This window comes from Melopsittacus undulatus, chromosome 15 (assembly GCF_012275295.1).
Source record: "Melopsittacus undulatus isolate bMelUnd1 chromosome 15, bMelUnd1.mat.Z, whole genome shotgun sequence".
In the NCBI taxonomy this organism is placed as follows: domain Eukaryota; kingdom Metazoa; phylum Chordata; class Aves; order Psittaciformes; family Psittaculidae; genus Melopsittacus; species Melopsittacus undulatus.
In genome coordinates this window covers 4,547,833-4,565,983 of record NC_047541.1, presented here as the reverse complement: position 1 = coordinate 4,565,983, position 18,151 = coordinate 4,547,833, and the positions used below count along the sequence as shown (strand labels likewise).

The 18,151-nt window shown below is 58.2% G+C and overlaps 1 protein-coding gene across 2 annotated transcripts; it reads right to left on the bottom strand.

The window, feature by feature from the left end:
* Positions 1–2,680: 2,680 nt before the first annotated feature.
* MCAM (melanoma cell adhesion molecule) lies at positions 2,681–11,954 on the bottom strand. 2 transcript variants are annotated; one of them, XM_034069605.1, is made up of 15 exons: positions 11,822–11,954; positions 8,460–8,587; positions 8,162–8,372; positions 8,012–8,082; positions 7,820–7,907; positions 7,495–7,674; positions 6,966–7,093; positions 6,616–6,778; positions 6,405–6,526; positions 6,162–6,300; positions 5,950–6,071; positions 5,738–5,873; positions 4,915–5,056; positions 4,434–4,551; positions 2,681–3,959 (listed from the first exon to the last, which is right to left on the bottom strand). In XM_034069605.1, the coding sequence occupies exons 1-15, from the start codon at positions 11,886–11,888 to the stop codon at positions 3,930–3,932; spliced, it is 1,845 nt and encodes a 614-aa protein (XP_033925496.1). In that variant the 5' UTR covers positions 11,889–11,954; the 3' UTR covers positions 2,681–3,929. The 2 variants fall into 2 exon arrangements, with proteins under 2 accessions (XP_033925496.1, XP_033925497.1); XM_034069606.1 differs by lacking the exon at positions 4,434–4,551.
* Positions 11,955–18,151: the final 6,197 nt, after the last annotated feature.

Here is an 18,151-nt window from a genome sequence, read left to right as displayed (position 1 = left end):
CATGCTGCTGGAGTCTGTTAGGCTCCATCTGCCTCACACAGAGGAGGTTAATACATTACTATAGACTCTTAAAGACTTATCTATTGCACAGCATCTCTGTCCCTCCATGTGTTGCACAGGTACACACTAAGTGAAGTATAAAGGAGATAGAATGACTCCAAAATGACATCTACACAGGCAATATTGCACACTTCCAACAGTGTGTGTTCTAGTGGGTGCTACACAATGACAAACTGGAGCCCAGTGCATGGTGCTGGGGTCAGTGAGGGGCTGAGGTGTGAATCTGGTACCCTGGGACACGGAGAGGCTGGATGGGTGAAGCCCAGTGGGCCCTGAGCATCCAAAGAGGGGCCTGGTTTGGGCTGTTACCATGGAAACACCCCAAGAGATGGAGCCAAGAGAAGGGGAATTGGTCCAGCAGAACCCCCCAGGGCACTGGGGGGGTCAGATCAGGACACACACAAGTGGCAGGGGGTTGAGGGAACCCCCAAACCAAGCCACATTGGGACCAAAGGAAGACATGGGGGTTACCTGGGGCCAAATAACCCCCATACTCACACTGGGGAGGAGGTCAAATGGGACCATAGGGGTCAAATGAGGACACAAAGGGGTCACCTCAGGTCAAATTAGCCTCTCCAAAGGTCATCTGGGGGTCAAGTGGGGTCAATTTGAGGTCATAGAGGTCAAATGAGGTCACAGGGGTTACTTCAGGTCAAACTACACTGCCAAACTTCCCCTGGGGTTACTTTAGGTCACAGGAGGGGTTACGTTAGGTCAAATTTACTGCTCAAAAGGTCAACTAGAGGTCATTCAAGGTCAAAGGAGGTCACAGAGAGGTTACTACAGGTCAAAGAGGTCACAGAGGGGTTACTATAGGTCAAATGGACCTCTCAAAAGGTTACCTTGGGTCAGGGGATGGTAACTGGGCTCAGCTGGGGCTATGGGGGTGAAAGGAGGATGGGAGGGGGTCAAAGGCTAAGTCCTCTGCTCATCCATTACATTGGGCTGGATATTGCAGCTATTGGCTACTGGAGATCCTAACCATTATGTCCAGTAATCCCAGTTTGCAGTTCCTTCTGTTCAAAACAATGGCCTATGTGTCATTATTAGCATCTACAGCAGGGAGTAGCAAAGGGGGTTGTATGGATCCTGATAACAGACCTATGTATTAGTACCTGCACTAGGGAGTAACACAGATGATAACTGTTTCAACCTATACAGTAGGTACTGGAACCTAACAAGTTCTCTATGAAGAGTAGCTGGTCCTAAGCAGTAATTAGTTTGATTTTTGTCCCTATTTTAACCATTTTACACATTAACTCTCTATTGTAACAGTTACTGTTAAATTCACATCCATGTCATGGATACTAACAGAGGCAGAATTGATTTATTGATATAATGAGTAATTCTATTGGTATAGATGAGTATATAGATGAGTATATATGAATATAATGAGTAATTCTATTGATAGAGTTAATCCAATCCAATCGATTAACAAAGTCCCTAATCCAGCAGCTGATTGATCAGAATCATAATCCTAATTGATCAGAATATACTTGTAGACTCATGGCTTTCTTAGTGCCTACAATAGCTGGTGATGAGATTTGCTTGTATGACTTACCAGTACCTAATAACACTGTTATTCATATTAGGGATATTAGCATCTCTAACAGCTAGAAACAGTAGAATCAATAGCAGAATCTACTTATACAATTAACTATAGTAGTTAGTAATGCAATTACCTATCAGTATTGCTGGGATTCCTGAATTTCTTATGCTTAACAGCCATACAATTTCATCTCATGAACTATGAGAATCTTTTAACAGATTTATCTATTCTTACCTGTATTAGTATTATTGCAACTGTTAATTTGCAATATTTTAATAATGTTAATAATTAATAAATAATTACACATAATTCATCAATAACCATTTAACAAAGCCCCTAGTTGTATTTAGTAGCTATTAATACAAATTAAAATGTACTAGAATATATCAATAAGAATGATCGATTAAGATCTAGAGTAGCCAGAGCACGAATAAGCTATCCTGTCTCAGAGCTCCTTAAGAGAGAAAAGGCATTACTATCAATTAGTGCCTATAGTAGCTATCAAAACAACTATCTACTATAATGTTATTCATTAGAATCTAGTGCTAGACTTACCTACAAGTAGTTAGCAGTATCTGTATTAGCTATGAATGCACCGAATAGATTCTACCATTGAGATCTATTAAATTCTATTGGCAGTATTATCTTTCAGTATCTACCATCACCAGTACTATAACTATTACAATCCAGTTATCAATTAGAATACTTAGATTACCTATTGGAATATCTATAGAAGCATTAACATTGGTAGCTAGTCGTGTCTGTATTAGATGTCAATGCAATTACCTGTTAGAATCTATAGGCTCTTCAGCTATCAGGTGCAGGGGATATATACACATCATCTGCTCATTTGCTATCAGACTTCCACCTGTCAATAGCATCACCTGTGGCCAGTGAACACAACCCCATTTCCTACCCCAGCCATGGAAGGCAGGATGTGCCAACAGTGTTCTGTCACCCATGTGCATGATGGCAGGGTTAGGGAGCCCTGCAGCTGAGGAGGGACAGGGCAATGAGAGGCAGTCCTTACTGCTCCAGTGGAGCTGTCACCAGCAGGAACACACTCAGACCTCAGCTCGGAACTCGGTACTTTTTATTTTCATATATATAAAAAAAAACTGACAAAACTTCTGGAAATGTACACACAACCCAACAAAAATATATATAAACCAAAGCTCTGGCTTCGACAACACTTGTAGCTCACGCGTATGGCTCGCTGCTTTGGTAGGGGGCTGCCTATGCGGCTCCCCATCACCTGCAGAGAGCTACCCCAAGGGCTGGGGCTTGTGGACAGCATAGCACTGAGTACACTGCTTAGAGGAAAGGGGCTGCAGGGCACTGATGTCTCTAGAGGAAGGCAGGAGAGAGCCATGTTGCAGCGGAGGGCTGGGAAGGGCCACGGCAGCAGAAAAGGAAGGCAGGCTGCTTGCCCATCCATCTCCCCTCTCCACCATTCAAGCTGCCTGGTGCCAGCGAAGCACAGACACAAACCAGTTTAACCTGGGGCTGGTAACTGTTCAGCACGAAAAACACAAACCCTGAGACATTGCCAAGTGGCTCTGGCCTAATATTCCTTAAGGTTTAAATGTGGGGGGTCTGGGACTTGCTGTTGCCAGCCCCTCGAAAGGCAATCCAATTCCTGGGAATGGGGAGAGGGAAGCCCTCCTGCTCCTGTCTCACAAACCAGAGACCCTAAGCCCTTAGTCTGGCATGTGCCAGAGAGATGGGCACCCTGTCCTTGCTCCACCGCATCCTCACCTCCCATAGGATCATGTCCTGTGCAGCATCACCAGGACACACTGGGCTAAACCAAGACAAGAAGAGGTCAATGGGAAAGCAAAGCTCTAACACCTCCCTGCTCTCACAAACACTGCTCTAACCCTCCACTTGCATCCTCACCTTGTCTAACCTGCACATTGCTGCACCCAAGGGGCCTGGGGCATCCCAAAAGCACAATTCCACCCGCTTTGCTGAGCAAGTTTGGGGTAAAACACATCAAAACCTTGCTGTATGTGTCCAGATTTCCTGCAAACACCTCCAATCCTGCCATCAGGCAGCTTGAATGGGGTATTTCTGCCTCCTGTTGGCTTCTCCGCAGTGGTAAGCAAGTCCAGCTTTGCTGCTGCTATGCAACAACCTGCAAGCCCACGGTTGAGGTAAGAGAGAGGTGAGCCAGGGAGGGGTCCTGAGCTCAGCACCACGACGCAGTCATTGTCTCTGGCCGTGCTCCCCAGGTACTGGAGCAGGGGTGGTGGGACAAGGCAATCCAAGAGCAGGAAAGGTTCGAAGGAAGAAAGCACTTGGTAGCTTCAGGCCCTCTCTAGTTTCTCAGATCGATGTATTTCTCGCTCTTCAGGCCACCAAAACAGAAAGAAAGAGGAGGGGGGAAAGGCAATTAGGGGTAATCCTCTACTGCAGCAATGTGATAGGGTTGAGCCCAGGGGACTCATCCCATCCTGCACTGAGAGCTGTGGCTTCAGGATGCCAGAGCACAGCCCATTCCTGCAGGCTCTGACTATGCCAGAGCTGTTTAAGCTGTTCCTTCTCTCCGGAGCTCCTTAGGGAGCACAGAGCCAAGCAGGAGGTGCCAGGGCTGGCATGGAGCAGAGCACGTGCACAGGGAAGTGCTGGTGCCGCATCCTCAGAGCTGGAATCCATCCGTTATACCCTCCCATCCCTCCCATAGCCCCTCTGAGCATGGATGATGGATGGCAGAGGCCCATGCAGGGGGGGAAGCAGGAACCTGGATACCCTCCCCGGACACTGCTCACCTCTGTGCCCAGCCCTGGCCCTGGGTGCAGCACACGGTGATGCTCTGTCCTACCTGGTCAGCGGCAGCTCTCTTCTCGCCGTTGGAGCCCTGCAGCAGCCCAGCCTCTTCGGACACTTTATCTGACTTAACTTCTACTACAATCTTGTCTTTACGTGCCTCTGGCCTCGTGCTATGGGAGGGAGGTGACAACTCTGAGACAGGTACCAAAGAGGGCAACGTGGCCGCTTGCGTTCGGCTCCATCGCATGGGATGCTCTGGAGCGGGGCCGGGGTCAATGAGGCTCACAGAGAGCTCTGGGCTGCCCATCCCCTCTCCCCTGGCTGCTCTACCCCTCTGCTGTCCTCACTGCCTCCCTGCAAGGACGGGGCAAGCAGTGCTGTGGGAAGCTGGAAGCATGGTGCCCCCCCAGGCTGCACTATTGCCCCTGTCTGCAACGGGCAGGGAGCAGCCGGTGCAATGAGATGGGAAGCATGAGTGATGGCAAGCACCTCTGTCCCCAAGGGCTCCCCGGATGGGCAGGCAGCATGCTTACATGTCCTGTTTCCCAGTGCGGCCACATGGGATCTTGCCTTTCTTGTGCAGGAAGTAGATGATGGACCCAAGCACAGCCACCACGAGGATGGAGACGATGATGGCCACAATGATCACCCCTTTGCTCTCCGGGATCTTTTGATCTAAAGACAACGGGAGAGGAAGAAGTGAATGCCTGAAGCTCTCCACCCTCTGCATTGCTGCACTCCTGTGGGGGCAAGGGGAGAACCTGTGCCCATCATGGGGAGCCCGGTTCCCAGTGCTTCTCCAGGTCCCTGCAGGATGCAGATGTCAGTACAAAAGTGCAGGGTTTACATTCCTATTCTATTCCATCCATATATTCTGTATTTATACACAGGGCAGCTGCTGTATAAATACACTGTGCATCCTGCTCCAGGCTGCCATGCCATGGGATAATGGCTTACAGGCCTTCCTGCAAGCCATCAGCCATCCCTTTGCTTGCAGCAGGCCTGTGCTGCAGGAAGCAGCACTCATGGCCTCACTGGGTGCAAGCAGAGGACAAGCAGCTTCCACAATGCTGCAGGAGCAGATGGAGACAGAGCCTCTGCTTGGCAGGGAAGAGAGGAGCAGAGAGATGCAGTGCAGGAGGCAGCAGGCAGGGTTCCCTCAGCACAGCCCTCACTGATGCTGATGGATGCATGCACCCAGTGCAGTGCAGGCACTGACCTTTCCTGACGGACTCCACTGGTAGAGCAGAAAGGGAAAGAGACAGCTCAGCCACAGCCGCACAGCACACACGGTGCCTGTGTCCTGAGCACTAATCCTGCTCTGGGTGCCCTCAGAGAGCAGTGCCCAGCACTCACCCAGCAGCTGGATGTGCTCCTCGCTGACACCCAGCACATTGGACACCCTGCACATGGCTCCAGCCCGCAGCAGGTCGTGGCTCACACGCACTGTCAGGTTACTGGCGATGTGCTGGTCCTCCATGTACTCATGAGCCTGTGTGGGGGGGACAGCACAGGGTTCAGTGCCTGGAGCAAGGCACAGCCCCCCCAGGACCAGAGGCAGCTCTCACCGTCCCATTGACGCTCCAGTGCACGGAGGGCCTGGGGAAAGCGATGGCTTTACAGGTCAGGTTCACCTCCTCATCCTGCCGCACGTACAGGGGGGAGCTGATGGACACGATCCGAGGCTTCCCTGCGGGGAGGCCATTGGGAATGGGGCTGAGCTGGGCAGGACAGGCTCACCCCAACACTGATGTACACACACACACACACTGGGTCTTACCCTCCACAGCCACAGCCACCCGCTTGCTCTGCTCCAGCCCCGGCACACTCGGTGCCATCACCTTGCAGCTGACGTTGCTGGAGGTCTCGAAGGTGAGGTTGCTGAGGAAGAGCTGGTTCCCGTTCCCAATCATCCTGCCCTGTTGGGAAGGGACATCCCCAGCACTGAGCCCCAAGCACTGTGCCCCACAGCTTCTGGCTCTGAATAGCCCCATAGTGGGACCAGCACCGGATGCCTGCTCACCTTCTCATCCCTCCATTGGTAATCCAGGGACAAAGGGCTGTGTGCATTGCAGCTCAGCCTCACGCTGTCCCCTTCCCGCAGGGGTGAGGATGGCTCCATCTTCACACGCACCCCTTCAATGTCTAGCAGAGGGATGGAGACCAGGGCAGGGTGAGCTGGAGTGATGAGACACCAGGAGAAGGTCCATAGGGTCCCGTCCCCCCTCCCTTACAGTTCACAACCAGCTCCACGTCCTTCTCCAGCTGTCTCATATCATCCAAGTCCAGGGTCTGGCATCTGTAGAGGCCACTGCTGTTCTTATTGACATCGTGCAGATTCAGCACCCCACTGCTGGTGTCCGTCAGCGATGACAGGTCGTGCCAGACGTCATCCAGCTGCAGGCAGCGCAAAGCAGAGCCCTTAGCCCCACACAAGCATCCCCCTCAGCCCCACACAAGCATCCCCCTCAGCCCCACACAACCATCCCCCTCAGCCCCACACAACCATCCCCTCTGCAGGGCCCTATGGAAGGGGACACGGAGCCGGAACACAAAGAGGTGCCCAGATCCCCTCTGGCCTTACCCCTCTCTTGAAGAAACTGAAGACAGGCGCCGGGTTCCCGTCTGCCTCACAGACCAGCTTCACATCATCCCCTTCCTTCACCAGTGCTGAGGAGGGCAGGACCTGCAGCTTCACATGCTCCGCGGGGTCTGCAGGGAGGAGGCAGTGGGAACGCTGGCAGCGCATCCCTGCCCCATAGCGCATCCCTGCCCCACAGCGCATCCCTGCCCCACAGCGCATCCCTGCCCCACAGCGCATCCCTGCCCCACAGCACATCCCTGCCCCACAGCGCATCCCTGCCCCACAGCACATCCCTGCCCCGCAGCGCATCCCTGCCCCACAGCACATCCCTGCCCCATAGCGCATCCCTGCCCCACAGCACATCCCTGCCCCACAGCGCATCCCTGCCCCATAGCACATCCCTGCCCCACAGCGCATCCCTGCCCCACAGCGCATCCCTGCCCCACAGCGCATCCCTGCCCCACAGCACATCCCTGCCCCACAGCGCATCCCTGCCCCATAGCACCCATAGCCGCAGCCCCACACTCACAGAACACGGTGATGTTGACCCGCCGTGACTCAGCCGTGCGCCGCTGGCCCCGCAGCCGGTAGTGCACCGAGCAGTGGTACAGGGAGTGCCGGTCCTCGCGGGTGACGTGGGCAAAGAGGATGCTGCTCACAGTGTACAGCCCGTTCGACTCACGTGTCAGTGTCGACGGCATCTTCACCACTGCACAGGGACATGGGCACTGCTTACAGCCCATGGGGAAGGACCCAGGAGGGCTCCTTTGGGAGCACAAGGCTCCTTTGGATGGCCACAGCCCCTCTCATAGGCAGGCAGGTATCATCCCCATCCCCATCCCCATCCAACTCACTGTTATCCTCCGGATGCAGCTGCTCCCCGTTCTTGTGCCATGTAATATTAGGGGCTGGGAAGCTATTCCTGCTCACACAGCGGGCAATCTGTGGGCACAGAGAGCCCTGAGCACACCGGGTGCCCCCATGGGGAGCAGGGAGCTCAGCATGGTTTGGAGCATCCCCTTTCCCTCTATGGAGCATCTCCTCACCTCCGGGATCTCACTGCTCTGCACGGAGGCACCTCCAGTGTTAGCCACGATCTCAGGGGCCTCGGGGACCTCTGGAACGAGAACCCACCCCACACGTGTTGGAATGCACACAATGGGATCCCCCACAACACCTCCTGCCCCATCACTCACTGTACACATGGAGCCTGGTCTGGTTCTCGCCCAGGACGTGGCTGCCTTCCACCACCTGGCACACGAAGGTCCTGGCATCCTGCACCGTCACCCTGCTGATGGACAGAGCCTGGTCCTCCCCCACCGACAGCCGCCCCTTGTAGTCCACGTTCTCCTCCAGGAGCCGGGTGCCCTCGATGCGGCACAGCCTCACGCGGTTGTTGCGGTCCATCTGCAAGGCCAGGACCCAATGCTGTGCTGATGGGGACCCCGGGATGCTGCTGCCCCAGCCCCGTGCTCCCCTCCAGGCCACACTCACATAGAACCAGTTGATAGAGGTGGAGGAGCTGTTCTCAGGGGTGTAGAAGCTGCACTCGATCCTGGCTGTGCTCCCGGCCTCTGCTTCGACCACTGCCGGCATGGAGACCTCCAGACCTCTGGCTGCAGCTGTGGGACAAGGTCCATCAGGGCCGGGAAGTGCAGGGAATCCCTCGTGTCTGAGCCCATCCCCACCTGCACCCCATGGGGCATGGGGCAGAGCTGTGTCCTGTGCCAGAGCTGTGTCCTGTGCCAGAGCTGTGTCCTGTGCCAGAGCTGTGTCCTGTGCCAGCTTTCCCTAGGCACCACATCCCAGCACAAGTGCCACCCGGGAGCACAGCATCACTCCTGCTGCATGCACAAGGTAGGGCAGCACCCAGGAGGGATGCTCCAACCCTCGGCTCCCTTTCCACCATGGCACAAACAGGACTCCCCACATCCCCCTCCAGCACACCCAAGGGGAGCCCCTTATTGCTCCTCTGCTGCCTGCCCACCCATAGCACAAGGGTGGCACCGGAGCAGAGCCTGCCCATCCCTGCACCACACATTCCCTGCTTCCCACACCAGTAATGGAGCTGCTGGCCACGCTCCAGAGCAGCAGGGAAGGTAATGGCCATCGATCCAGGACAGCTTCCCAAGGGGCTGGGGGCTGCGTCACTAGGATGGGAGCTGCCATTGGCACTGCGGGTGCCAGGACAAGGGGGGTCTGCATGCCCCCGGCTGGCACACAGCCCTGCAGAGGGTCTGTGCCCCAGCTGGCTCAGCACCCGCAGGTATGGGAACCTGGGACAAGGGTACTGAAGGAAGGCAGCTGTGTCAACAGCTCCCCTGATAGTGCCGCTCGGTGACAGCCACAGGGGACTTCAAAGGGCGATGCCGAGCTCACAGACTGCTCTTTGTCTGGACAGGGTATGCGGTGGCACGATGCCAATGCGCAGCCAGGAGCCCTTCTGCCACAGCAAAGGGCTGGTGTGCAGGATTAGGCCCCTCAGGACACCCCAACAGGCAGCTTTGGCCCTCACCCATCCCACTGGCACTAAGCAAGGAGGGGGAAGCAAAGCACTGAACAGGAAAGGAGGTGCTACAAAAACAGGTGAAACCCCCAAAGACAACGTGCGGTGGGGCCAGGAAGCTACACTAAGCATGCATAGGAAAAGATAACTTAGTGCTGGAAGCACCTGCACCTCTATGGCCGTGTGCCCTCGCACATCTGAGCTGCAGCCAGGCTTTGTCCCCCCAGCATCCCCATAGACCTTCTGCATGGGCCCAGGGCAGGAGAACCGGTACAGGGAGAGGGAGAGCTGGTGTCCAGCCCCACTGACCTGCTCGGCATGAGAGCCCTCGCCCAGGCAGCCGCAACATGAGCTCAGGACTGGGGAATGAGTGGCATCCAGGGCTGGCATGAGGCACACAGCCCTCCCAGCCACCCGCTGCCCTTGAGGAGGTGGACGTGGTCCCGCAGCCCCCGCATGCCTGCAACTGAGGGCTCATTGCTCCCACCTCCTCCAGGGCAGGCTGGATACTGGCCCCCAGCAACACCAGTGCTGGAGGACACAAGGCTTCCAAGATCCCACAATGGCTCTATGCATGGGGAGCACCCTGGCTCTGAGGACATGGCAAACCCTTGCACCCAGGGCGGCTGCAGTCAGTTTTGGTGCAGGGCCACGGGCAGAGCTGAGCTCCATCCCTCACCCCGCACCCCACAGCGATGGGGAGAGCCCCGTCCGCAGGCAGGAAGCAAGCGGGGACGGCAGGGGAGCCCCGGTCCGCTCCGTCTGGCCGGCGGACAGCGGCCGAGAGCCAGGGCTCCGCAAGAACAAAGCTCTGCTTTTAGAGCCGGGCAAGGGGGTGGGGAGAGCGCAGGCTCCTGCGGAACGAGGTGTGCGGGACACGGCAGAGCCCCGGGGGGAGCGCTCCTGTGGGGCGCCGCAGGGGTCTGGAGCCGCACATGGGATGCTTGAGGTTCCCCAGCTAAGGCAGATCTGTGCCTGGGCACCAAAGACCCCTGAGCCACGGGCACAGCTCAAACGGAGCAGCATCACCTGCACCCCTTCTCCTGCTCACAGGGTGCAGAGCCAGGCCCTGCAGCAGGCGGCACCACCCCAGCGCCCCACAGCCTCCGCCCCAGCCCTCTCGGTGCTGGGGATGGAGCCCCAGCTCTCCTGCAGCCCCCCAGAACCAACCCCAGCACCCCAGCAGGAGGGGACAGGCTCAAACCCCAGCCCTGCAGGCAGGTGACAACATGCACAGAGATTTGACACACACAGACAGCGATGCAAAAGGGGGTAAGGGTGGCACCGGCACCAGCGTGGGCTCAGCCCCCCGCTCCGGCAGCAGAGACCCCCGTCCTGCCTGGGAATGACTTGGCTGTGGCCCCCCAGACGCTTCTGGGAAGCATCAAGGCTTCCACAGCGGCTGGGCTCGCAACCACATCGATGCTGCCAACCAATGAACTCCTGTCTCGGCACATGTGCAGTGGGGAAGGGGATCGCTGGCTGCGAGCAGGGGCCGGGGGTGGAAGCCTCCTGCTTTGGCTTGGGGCTCTGCGCTCCTGCGGAGCCAACGCCTTGGCCAGAGCAGCTTCCCCAGCGCCTGGGGCCACCTCCGCTGCTCGGCGAGAAGGCAGCAGGGAGCAGGCAGCGCACCGGGACCACTCCCTGGCCCCATGGAGGAGAGGGCATGGCCGCAGGGAGGAGGGCAGGGCAGGAAACGCAACCTCCCCCCCCCCCCCCGAGGGTGAAAATGGACTGGAAAGAGGATAAAAAAAGCAAGCGTGAAAAAAGCCAAGAGAAACAGAGCTCGGGGAAAACTCCTTAGAAGGAATGGGGTGGATGCTCCTTGGGAACTCAACCGGTTCAAGCTACTGTACACACGTGGGAGCACCTCCGGCACCCTGCCCCTCGAAGCACGGACCCTGGAGCTCGCCTTGCTCCGGCCAGCGCCCCCCCGGGCAAGCGGAGCCGCCCGCTCCGCATTAATGGGGTGCTGCGAAGGGGTCCCGAGAACGCAATGGGGGCTCCCACACCCGCTCCGGGGCCGTGCAGGGGAGGACGTGCGGCCGAGGGAGCTGCTCCCACCTGGGCTGTGCCGGCACCGCCGTTCAGCATTCCTGGCCCCAAGCCAGGCTGCTTCCTAAGGGCGTCCGCTCCTCCCGCTGCCTGCAGGGAGGCCCCGCAGCCCCCTGCCCACGGGCAGACCCCATCGCGGCTGCAGCACGGAGCCCCCAGGCCGGGGGGCCGGAGGCAGCTCGGAGCCCAGCGGCCGCAGCCTGCACAGACCCACGGCCCCGCAGGTGCGCCCGTCCCGTCCATCCCGTCCCGTCCATCCCGTCCGTCCCGTCCCATCCCTGCCGCTGGCACTCACCGCAGCACAGCAGGAGGCAGCAGCCCCAGTGCACAACGAGCCCCGCCGCCCGTCGCCCCCCAGCCATGCCCGTCGCTACCGCCGGCCGCCCGCGACTGAGCGGGACCACGGGCTGACGTCAGGCGGAGGAGGAGGAGGAGGAGGAGGAGGAGGAAGGCGGGGAGCCTGCCCACCGCCCGCAGCCGTTTACCACCCCCCAGCGGCAGCCGCCGGGGCGCCGGCACAGGAGCCCTGCACCGCCCGGTACGGGGGTGCGGAGCCCCCATCGGCCGCAGGCATCGCTTGAGTGTCGGCTCTGCCCCAGCCGGGCTCTGGCTCTGAGCCCCGAGCGAACCCCCCTGCCTGGTGTTGGTAGGGGCCGTGTTCAGGCATCCCCAGCTCGGCTGCAGGGGCTCGCTCCAGCCCTGCCTGCAGACGCACCGGCTGCCTGCTCCTGCCTGTCCAGGCGTGCTCAGGCTGATGGCAGCAGACTGCGGGGCGCTGGAGGTGTAGATCACTGCAGACCCTGCGGCGGGGGCAGAGGCGCAGGTCGGGTTGTTTTCCACAGGGAATGCTGGAAAGGGGAATCCGTCCCGAGCCGCTCCCATGCTCAGCCCTGCCCCAGATCCCAGCAACCAACACAAACCTCCAAACCAGGGGGACCAAACCACTCCAAGAGACACCTGAGGATAGCAGCAACACAAGGATGGGGCCATCCTAAGCGGGTCACAGAGGTCTGCAGGGTTTGTGCCCCATGGGGAAGCTCTGTCCCAAGCCCCTCTCCCTGCAGCAGGGCCCCGGGCCCCGTTCCATGGAGCACAGAGCCATGGCACAAGCCCCATGCAGCTGTTGAACGGGGCGGCTGTGCAGAGCCGTTGGTTGCGGTGGCCGGGGCAGCACGCCTGGCCGGGGGCCAGCCCGGGGGTAATCAGCGCTGCACAAGGCCGCTATTATGCAGGGGTAATCACCCAGCCCAAACACAGCCCTGAAGCAGCACAACAAACCTCCCCAGGTACCGCAGCCAACCATGCAGGGCAGGCAAGTCCAGTGCTCTGCCCCATCACTGCTTGGTTCTGAGCCTCAGCTCCCCCCAGGGTCAATCACAGCCAGGGGAGCTGTGGTGGGAGGTGAAGCACTGCGGGTTTCTTGTCCTTCACAATCTTCTGCCTCCCACACTCCTGCTCCCCATTCACAAAGGGCTCCGAGTTGTGTTCACACTCTGAGGGCAGCCCCAGGGCTGCCCCTGCATCTCAGGCACACCAAGAGCATCCTCCTCCAGCTCTCACCCCAAGGTTTCTGAGCCTTTGCATATCCTCTTCTCTCCTCCACTTGCTTTTCCTGGAACACGATCTGTGCTCCAGACCCTGAGCCTCGCTGGGGCCAGGCCGCAGCTTCCTACAGCATTCCTCCCAGGCATGCCCAAGCACCTCTCATACCTTCAGCCCCAGCAACCCTGTGCTGGCCCCCAGCCCCACTCCTCCTGCCTCCCCTGCATGCCTGCCCAGCCCCACACACTGTACCAGCCACAGAGATGATTCATCGGAAATGATGAAGTTTTCCCCCATGAGATTAGCTGCTCTAACTGGCAGTGCTGGGCAGTGATAAGGCTGTGAGCCCTCATGCTGCCAGTGCAGAGGGGATGCTTCCTCCTGGGCACTGGAAGGATAAGTGCAAGGGAGCTGTGCCATCATGTGCAAGCTACTCACGAGGTGCTCTCCAGCCCCATGACTGCAGTGTGGGGATGCTCTCTGTCTGTGGTGGGTACAGCCACCCCCTAAGAGGATGCTCAGGCCTTGGGGACCCCCTGACAATGTGCTCATGCTTTCCCTCCGTAGGGCAGGATGCAGCACCAGAGAGGCTTCAGGCTTTGCTCCCTGTAGAGGAAAGGATGTTCCATTAGGCACAAAACACCGCTCAAATGCCACCCTACAAGGGGAGAGGACCCACTTGCCTTTGGGAAATCACCCTCCAAGTCAAACAAACAAGTGGGAGAACTGGTTTGGTTCATTTTGTTCTGGTGCTGACTTCAATCCCGCGTTAAAAATAAAGCAAACTGTTGCTAATAAAACCTCTGCAGAGAATTCCCAGCGCTTGGAAAGGACAATGCCCCTCTCCAGGGAACACAGGCTGGCCAACCGCTGCGGCAGGAAGCGTGCCACCCTGGAACAGCCCTGCTGTTCCTGCAATGCCAGTGCCTCCCATTGCTTGGGCAGCATCACTTTGAAGCTGGCTTGGGTTTCCCCTACCAAAGGACTGGCTCTGGAGAAGACAATGCCATGAAACCCCATTGCCACGCCGTGTGTGGCACCCGGTGGGCTCGCAGGGTGTCTGCGTGGGGAGAGCAGCAGGATGGTCACCTTCATCTTCCCCCCTGTCGCCTTAGCACATGCCTTCTGATTTATTTGCTTGCTTAATGGATTTGGCTTCGACTCCCATTTGCTGCTATGCAAATAAACAGTGTGGATCAGGCTCACTTGTCCCAGTCCCACGCACACAGCCGGGATGGGAAGGTCAGGGCACGGGGGTCCATCCCCAGCTGAACTCCCTGGCAGCATAGGGAATGCAAGAGGATACAGGTATCCGACCCTCCTGACACCACTGGGATGAGAGGCACATACCCCAGCCCCTTTCCTTGCCTTCCATGCCAGACCCCTGGGGCTCCACTGGGTCCTGCCCATGCTGGCCCCAGGGAGCTGGCCCCAGTGCAGGCTGTGCTGTACATGTCCTTACACGCTGCTCAGGTAGGGATGAGGGGCCCCACACCATCCCCAGCACCCTGCAGCATCTGACCATGCTGATGGTGCCCAGAGCAGCCTGGGTGTCTCCGGAGGGCTCTGGGGGATGCTCCATGCACCAGCAAGCCCCCATTGGTGCTGGTGATCCATGGGCTGCCGGCTGGTGCTGGCTCCCTGCGCTGCTCCAGGCAGGATGAAGGGCAGCAATGCCGGGAGGAAGCCGGCTGCCGTGTCCGCCCAGGCCTGCACCTCTTCACACAACACGGACAGGGCCCATTCCCTAGGGAAGGGACGGGATGCAGGCCAGTGCTGTGCTTTCCCACACCAGCCGGGAGCAGCCCCGCTGATGGGCATGGCAATGCTGAGGCTCATTACACTGGGGCCCCTTCACTGCAGCCCTTAGTGCCGCATCCAGCTCCCCATTCCCTTTAGGACCATGCGGGATTGGGTATCAGAGGTGCCACTTCCACTCTCTCTCTGTCCACCTTTAGGAGCCCTGTTTGATGCCCCTGTCCTATAGCACAGGAAAGCTCCTCCTTCCACCCCCTTGGCTGGGCTCCCAGCGGCTCCTTTGTGCCTCCCCTCTCCTTCCTCTCCTCTTCTGCAGGGCCTTTCTGTAGGGATTATTAACCATGGCTACGGGGCCTTTGTTTAGGAGGGGCCAGGATCCGGGCGAGGGGCTGGGCAGGCACAGGAAGGAAGGACATGAGCGGAAGCAGGGAAGGAAGGTGACATCTGGAATTCTGTGCTGGAGGAGCTCGGTCTCCCAGGGCAGGTCTGCAGCCAAGCTGGGTCACCCTGCCCCACATCACCCCATGCACAGCCCCCTGGTGATGGTGCCGTGGTCACAGCACAGACCCCATAAGCCCAGGGCTGCAGGGACAGGCTCGTGGCATGCAAGTGATGTGGCTTGGCTGTATCACAGGGGTGGTGTGGGGAAGGCTATGGGGCCCTGCAGCCTCTTGTGCCCTGCCTTGGGGACCTGAACCTTGCTGTGGATGGACCAAGACAGCTGGGGAGTGGGCGCTGACTGAGACCAAGCCATTGGGACTTAGCTGGAATAACTGCTTTTTAGCATGACTTGGCACTCAAACAGGACTGCTCTGAGGATGGGAACCTGCCCTGCTGGTAGGCGTGCTAAACAATGTGTTAGAATTTGGGCTTGTAGACAGCTTGCATCTGCTTCTGTAAACTGCTTCTAAGCAGGGATATCCCTTATGGGAAGATAGGATAACAATTTGAACAAAGAACTAAGCACATAGCTCGCAGGTATTAACAGTTGAAAGCTAAAAGGTAACCAATAGGCTGTCAACGTAGCCCTAACCCATAGTGCAGGAGGATAAGGGGGCCACAGTTCTATAACATACCCAGTTGTATCTGGATGCTTCAGATCAAATTATATCAAGGTGAGAACATGAAGTGTAAACCCCCCTGAAATTTGCTGTGCTTTGGAGATGTGGATGGAGGTTTGAACCCCACATGCTCCTGGTGCCAAGAGAGGTCTGTGTGTCCTGTGAAGCGACTTTGAATCACGATGCCCACTGCCAAGGCACAGGGGGAAGGAGCCCTGCACCTTCTGGGGGTCACTGCACATCCCAAGGGGTACAGGCTCCCCATGTCCCTGGGCAAACATCCACATAGTGCCCTCTTGCTCGCATGTGTGTGCCCCAGCTCCTGTCCCATCCCCTTTGGGGCTGGGGGCTGATGGGCAGCGGGGGGAGCTGGAAGCATAGGGATGGCTATTTATAAACCAGCCTTTTCCTTCGGAAGACTTCCGAGTCCATCTCCCCCCACCCTGGCCGGAAAAAGGCCCCATTGTCCTGGCGCCAGATGGGCCGGGGCTGGGCACTCACCCGCACAATGGGGTGGATTATGCACCCGGATGGTGGGAGTCCGGCACTGGGATGCCCGCGAGGAGCAGCTGCCATCAACACCCGTGCACAGCCCCATGGCTGGGGCCTGGCCACGCTTATCCCTCACCCTGCTAATGAATGGCACAGCTCCGTGGAGGAGCACAGAGGAGGAGCACCCCTGCCCTGCGCTCATGGCACTGAGCTATGTGCTTCCCACTACCAAAGAAGGGAGAAGCCAGCCTAGGGGACCAGCATCATTCCCTGTGCTTACCCCCCAGGCACTGACGTCTTCATCCTGGCTTTGTCTGCAGGGTTTGGCGCTCCCCCAGGACAGCTCATTAGGACTCACTACAAGAAAGCACAATGAGACATCAGCCCCAGGCAGGTGGTGAGGGCAGCCCCAGCTTTGGGGAGCACCTCTCATACCCAAGGGTATGTGGAGGATCCCTTTGGAGGCTTTGGGGAAGGCTCCTGCTGCTGTGAGGACACACGGAGTAGAGGCAGGGACAGAGGGGAGAGGGCAGTGAGCCAGGCACAGTACCCATGGCACCTCCCTGTGCCACCGGCCCCATACCCTGCTTGGCCCCACAGCACTGGGACATGCCAGAGCACCAGGGCCCGGGGGAGCTGTGTGGCCGGCCCAGCCAAGCAGGGACTTCTCCTTGTGGGACTTTCCCATGGAAGAGGACTTGGTTTTCCCAGGGCTGTCTGGCCGGGCTCCAGGAGGAGAGAGATATCCCAGCTCCCTCTGTGGGGATCCACACAGCCCTCCATAACCACTGCGGGCAGCCCTCATGCTGCCGCTCTGCAGGGCAAACAGAGGCAGGGAAGGTGCCTGCTGCTGGGAACAGAGATGGGCACCTCCAGCTCCTATGGGGTCTCCCCGGCAGCCTCATCCATGCGGCACACAGGCCGGATGCCAGCTGCCATTCCCTGCCGGCAGGGATGCGTGCAGTATGGGACACCATCACCTGTGCCTCCAAGGCCAGAGGAAGAGGGAGCCACATCATCCTGGAGCTGAGCCCAAGTGGGGACGGGGACTTCCCTGGAACGGATGCATGGGAATGAGCTATTGTTCCAGTATGGGGCTGCAGGCGCCTGCTAAGGCATCTGCCCAGCCCTTGGCAAGGGCATCTTGAGGGGAGCTGAGGTAAGGATGCTGGCAGGAGGACCATGCTGGCTGCCCAGCCAGGGGTGTGTGATGGTCCCAGCTGCCTGGCCATTCATGAGCATGCTGGGAGCACTGGTGTGGTGCCAACAGGACCCACATCCCAGAAACACCCTTCCTGCCTCAGGGCAGGAAGTGCCCATGCAGCAAGGGCCTAGGAAGGTCGGGTAAGATGCTGAGACTGGGGAAGCTGCACGTCCCCCCTATGGAGGCAGGATTGGAGGGAGCTGCTGTCATCCCCAGCACCATCTCCCAGCTCTGTGGCTGCAGGCTGTGCTGCCAGCCCTTTGTCTGCCTCATTCTTCCCATTCCTTTGCCACCCACAGCCTGTTCCCAAGACACAAGGCAGCCCCTGCACTGCTAGCATGGTCCCAGGCTCCGCACAGCCTGGACACCAGAGCACAGGGTCCTGATCCCCCTTCAAGCACGTCAGGCTCCAGACAGCTCCTCAAGCACTGTGACACCCATCCCTGGAGCTGCTCCCTGTGCTTCCAGCTAAAAGCCCTAGAGCTGCTTTCCTCCCAGTGCTCTGTGTTCCCGAAACATGGATCAGCTGCCTGGCTGCGGTGAGCTCAGCACCGGGAAGGAAACTCAG

Bases quoted from the DNA above. Each gene is read 5' to 3' on its own strand.
- MCAM (XM_034069605.1), bottom strand. From the start codon at position 11,888: ATGGCTGGGGGGCGACGGGCGGCGGGGCTCGTTGTGCACTGGGGCTGC. The intron at 8,588-11,821 runs GTGAGTGCCAGC...CTTGTCCCACAG, and splicing joins CTGCCTCCTGCTGTGCTGCG to CTGCAGCCAGAGGTCTGGAG. The intron at 3,960-4,433 runs GTAGGACAGAGC...GGTGGCCTGAAG, and splicing joins AGAGAGCTGCCGCTGACCAG to AGCGAGAAATACATCGATCT.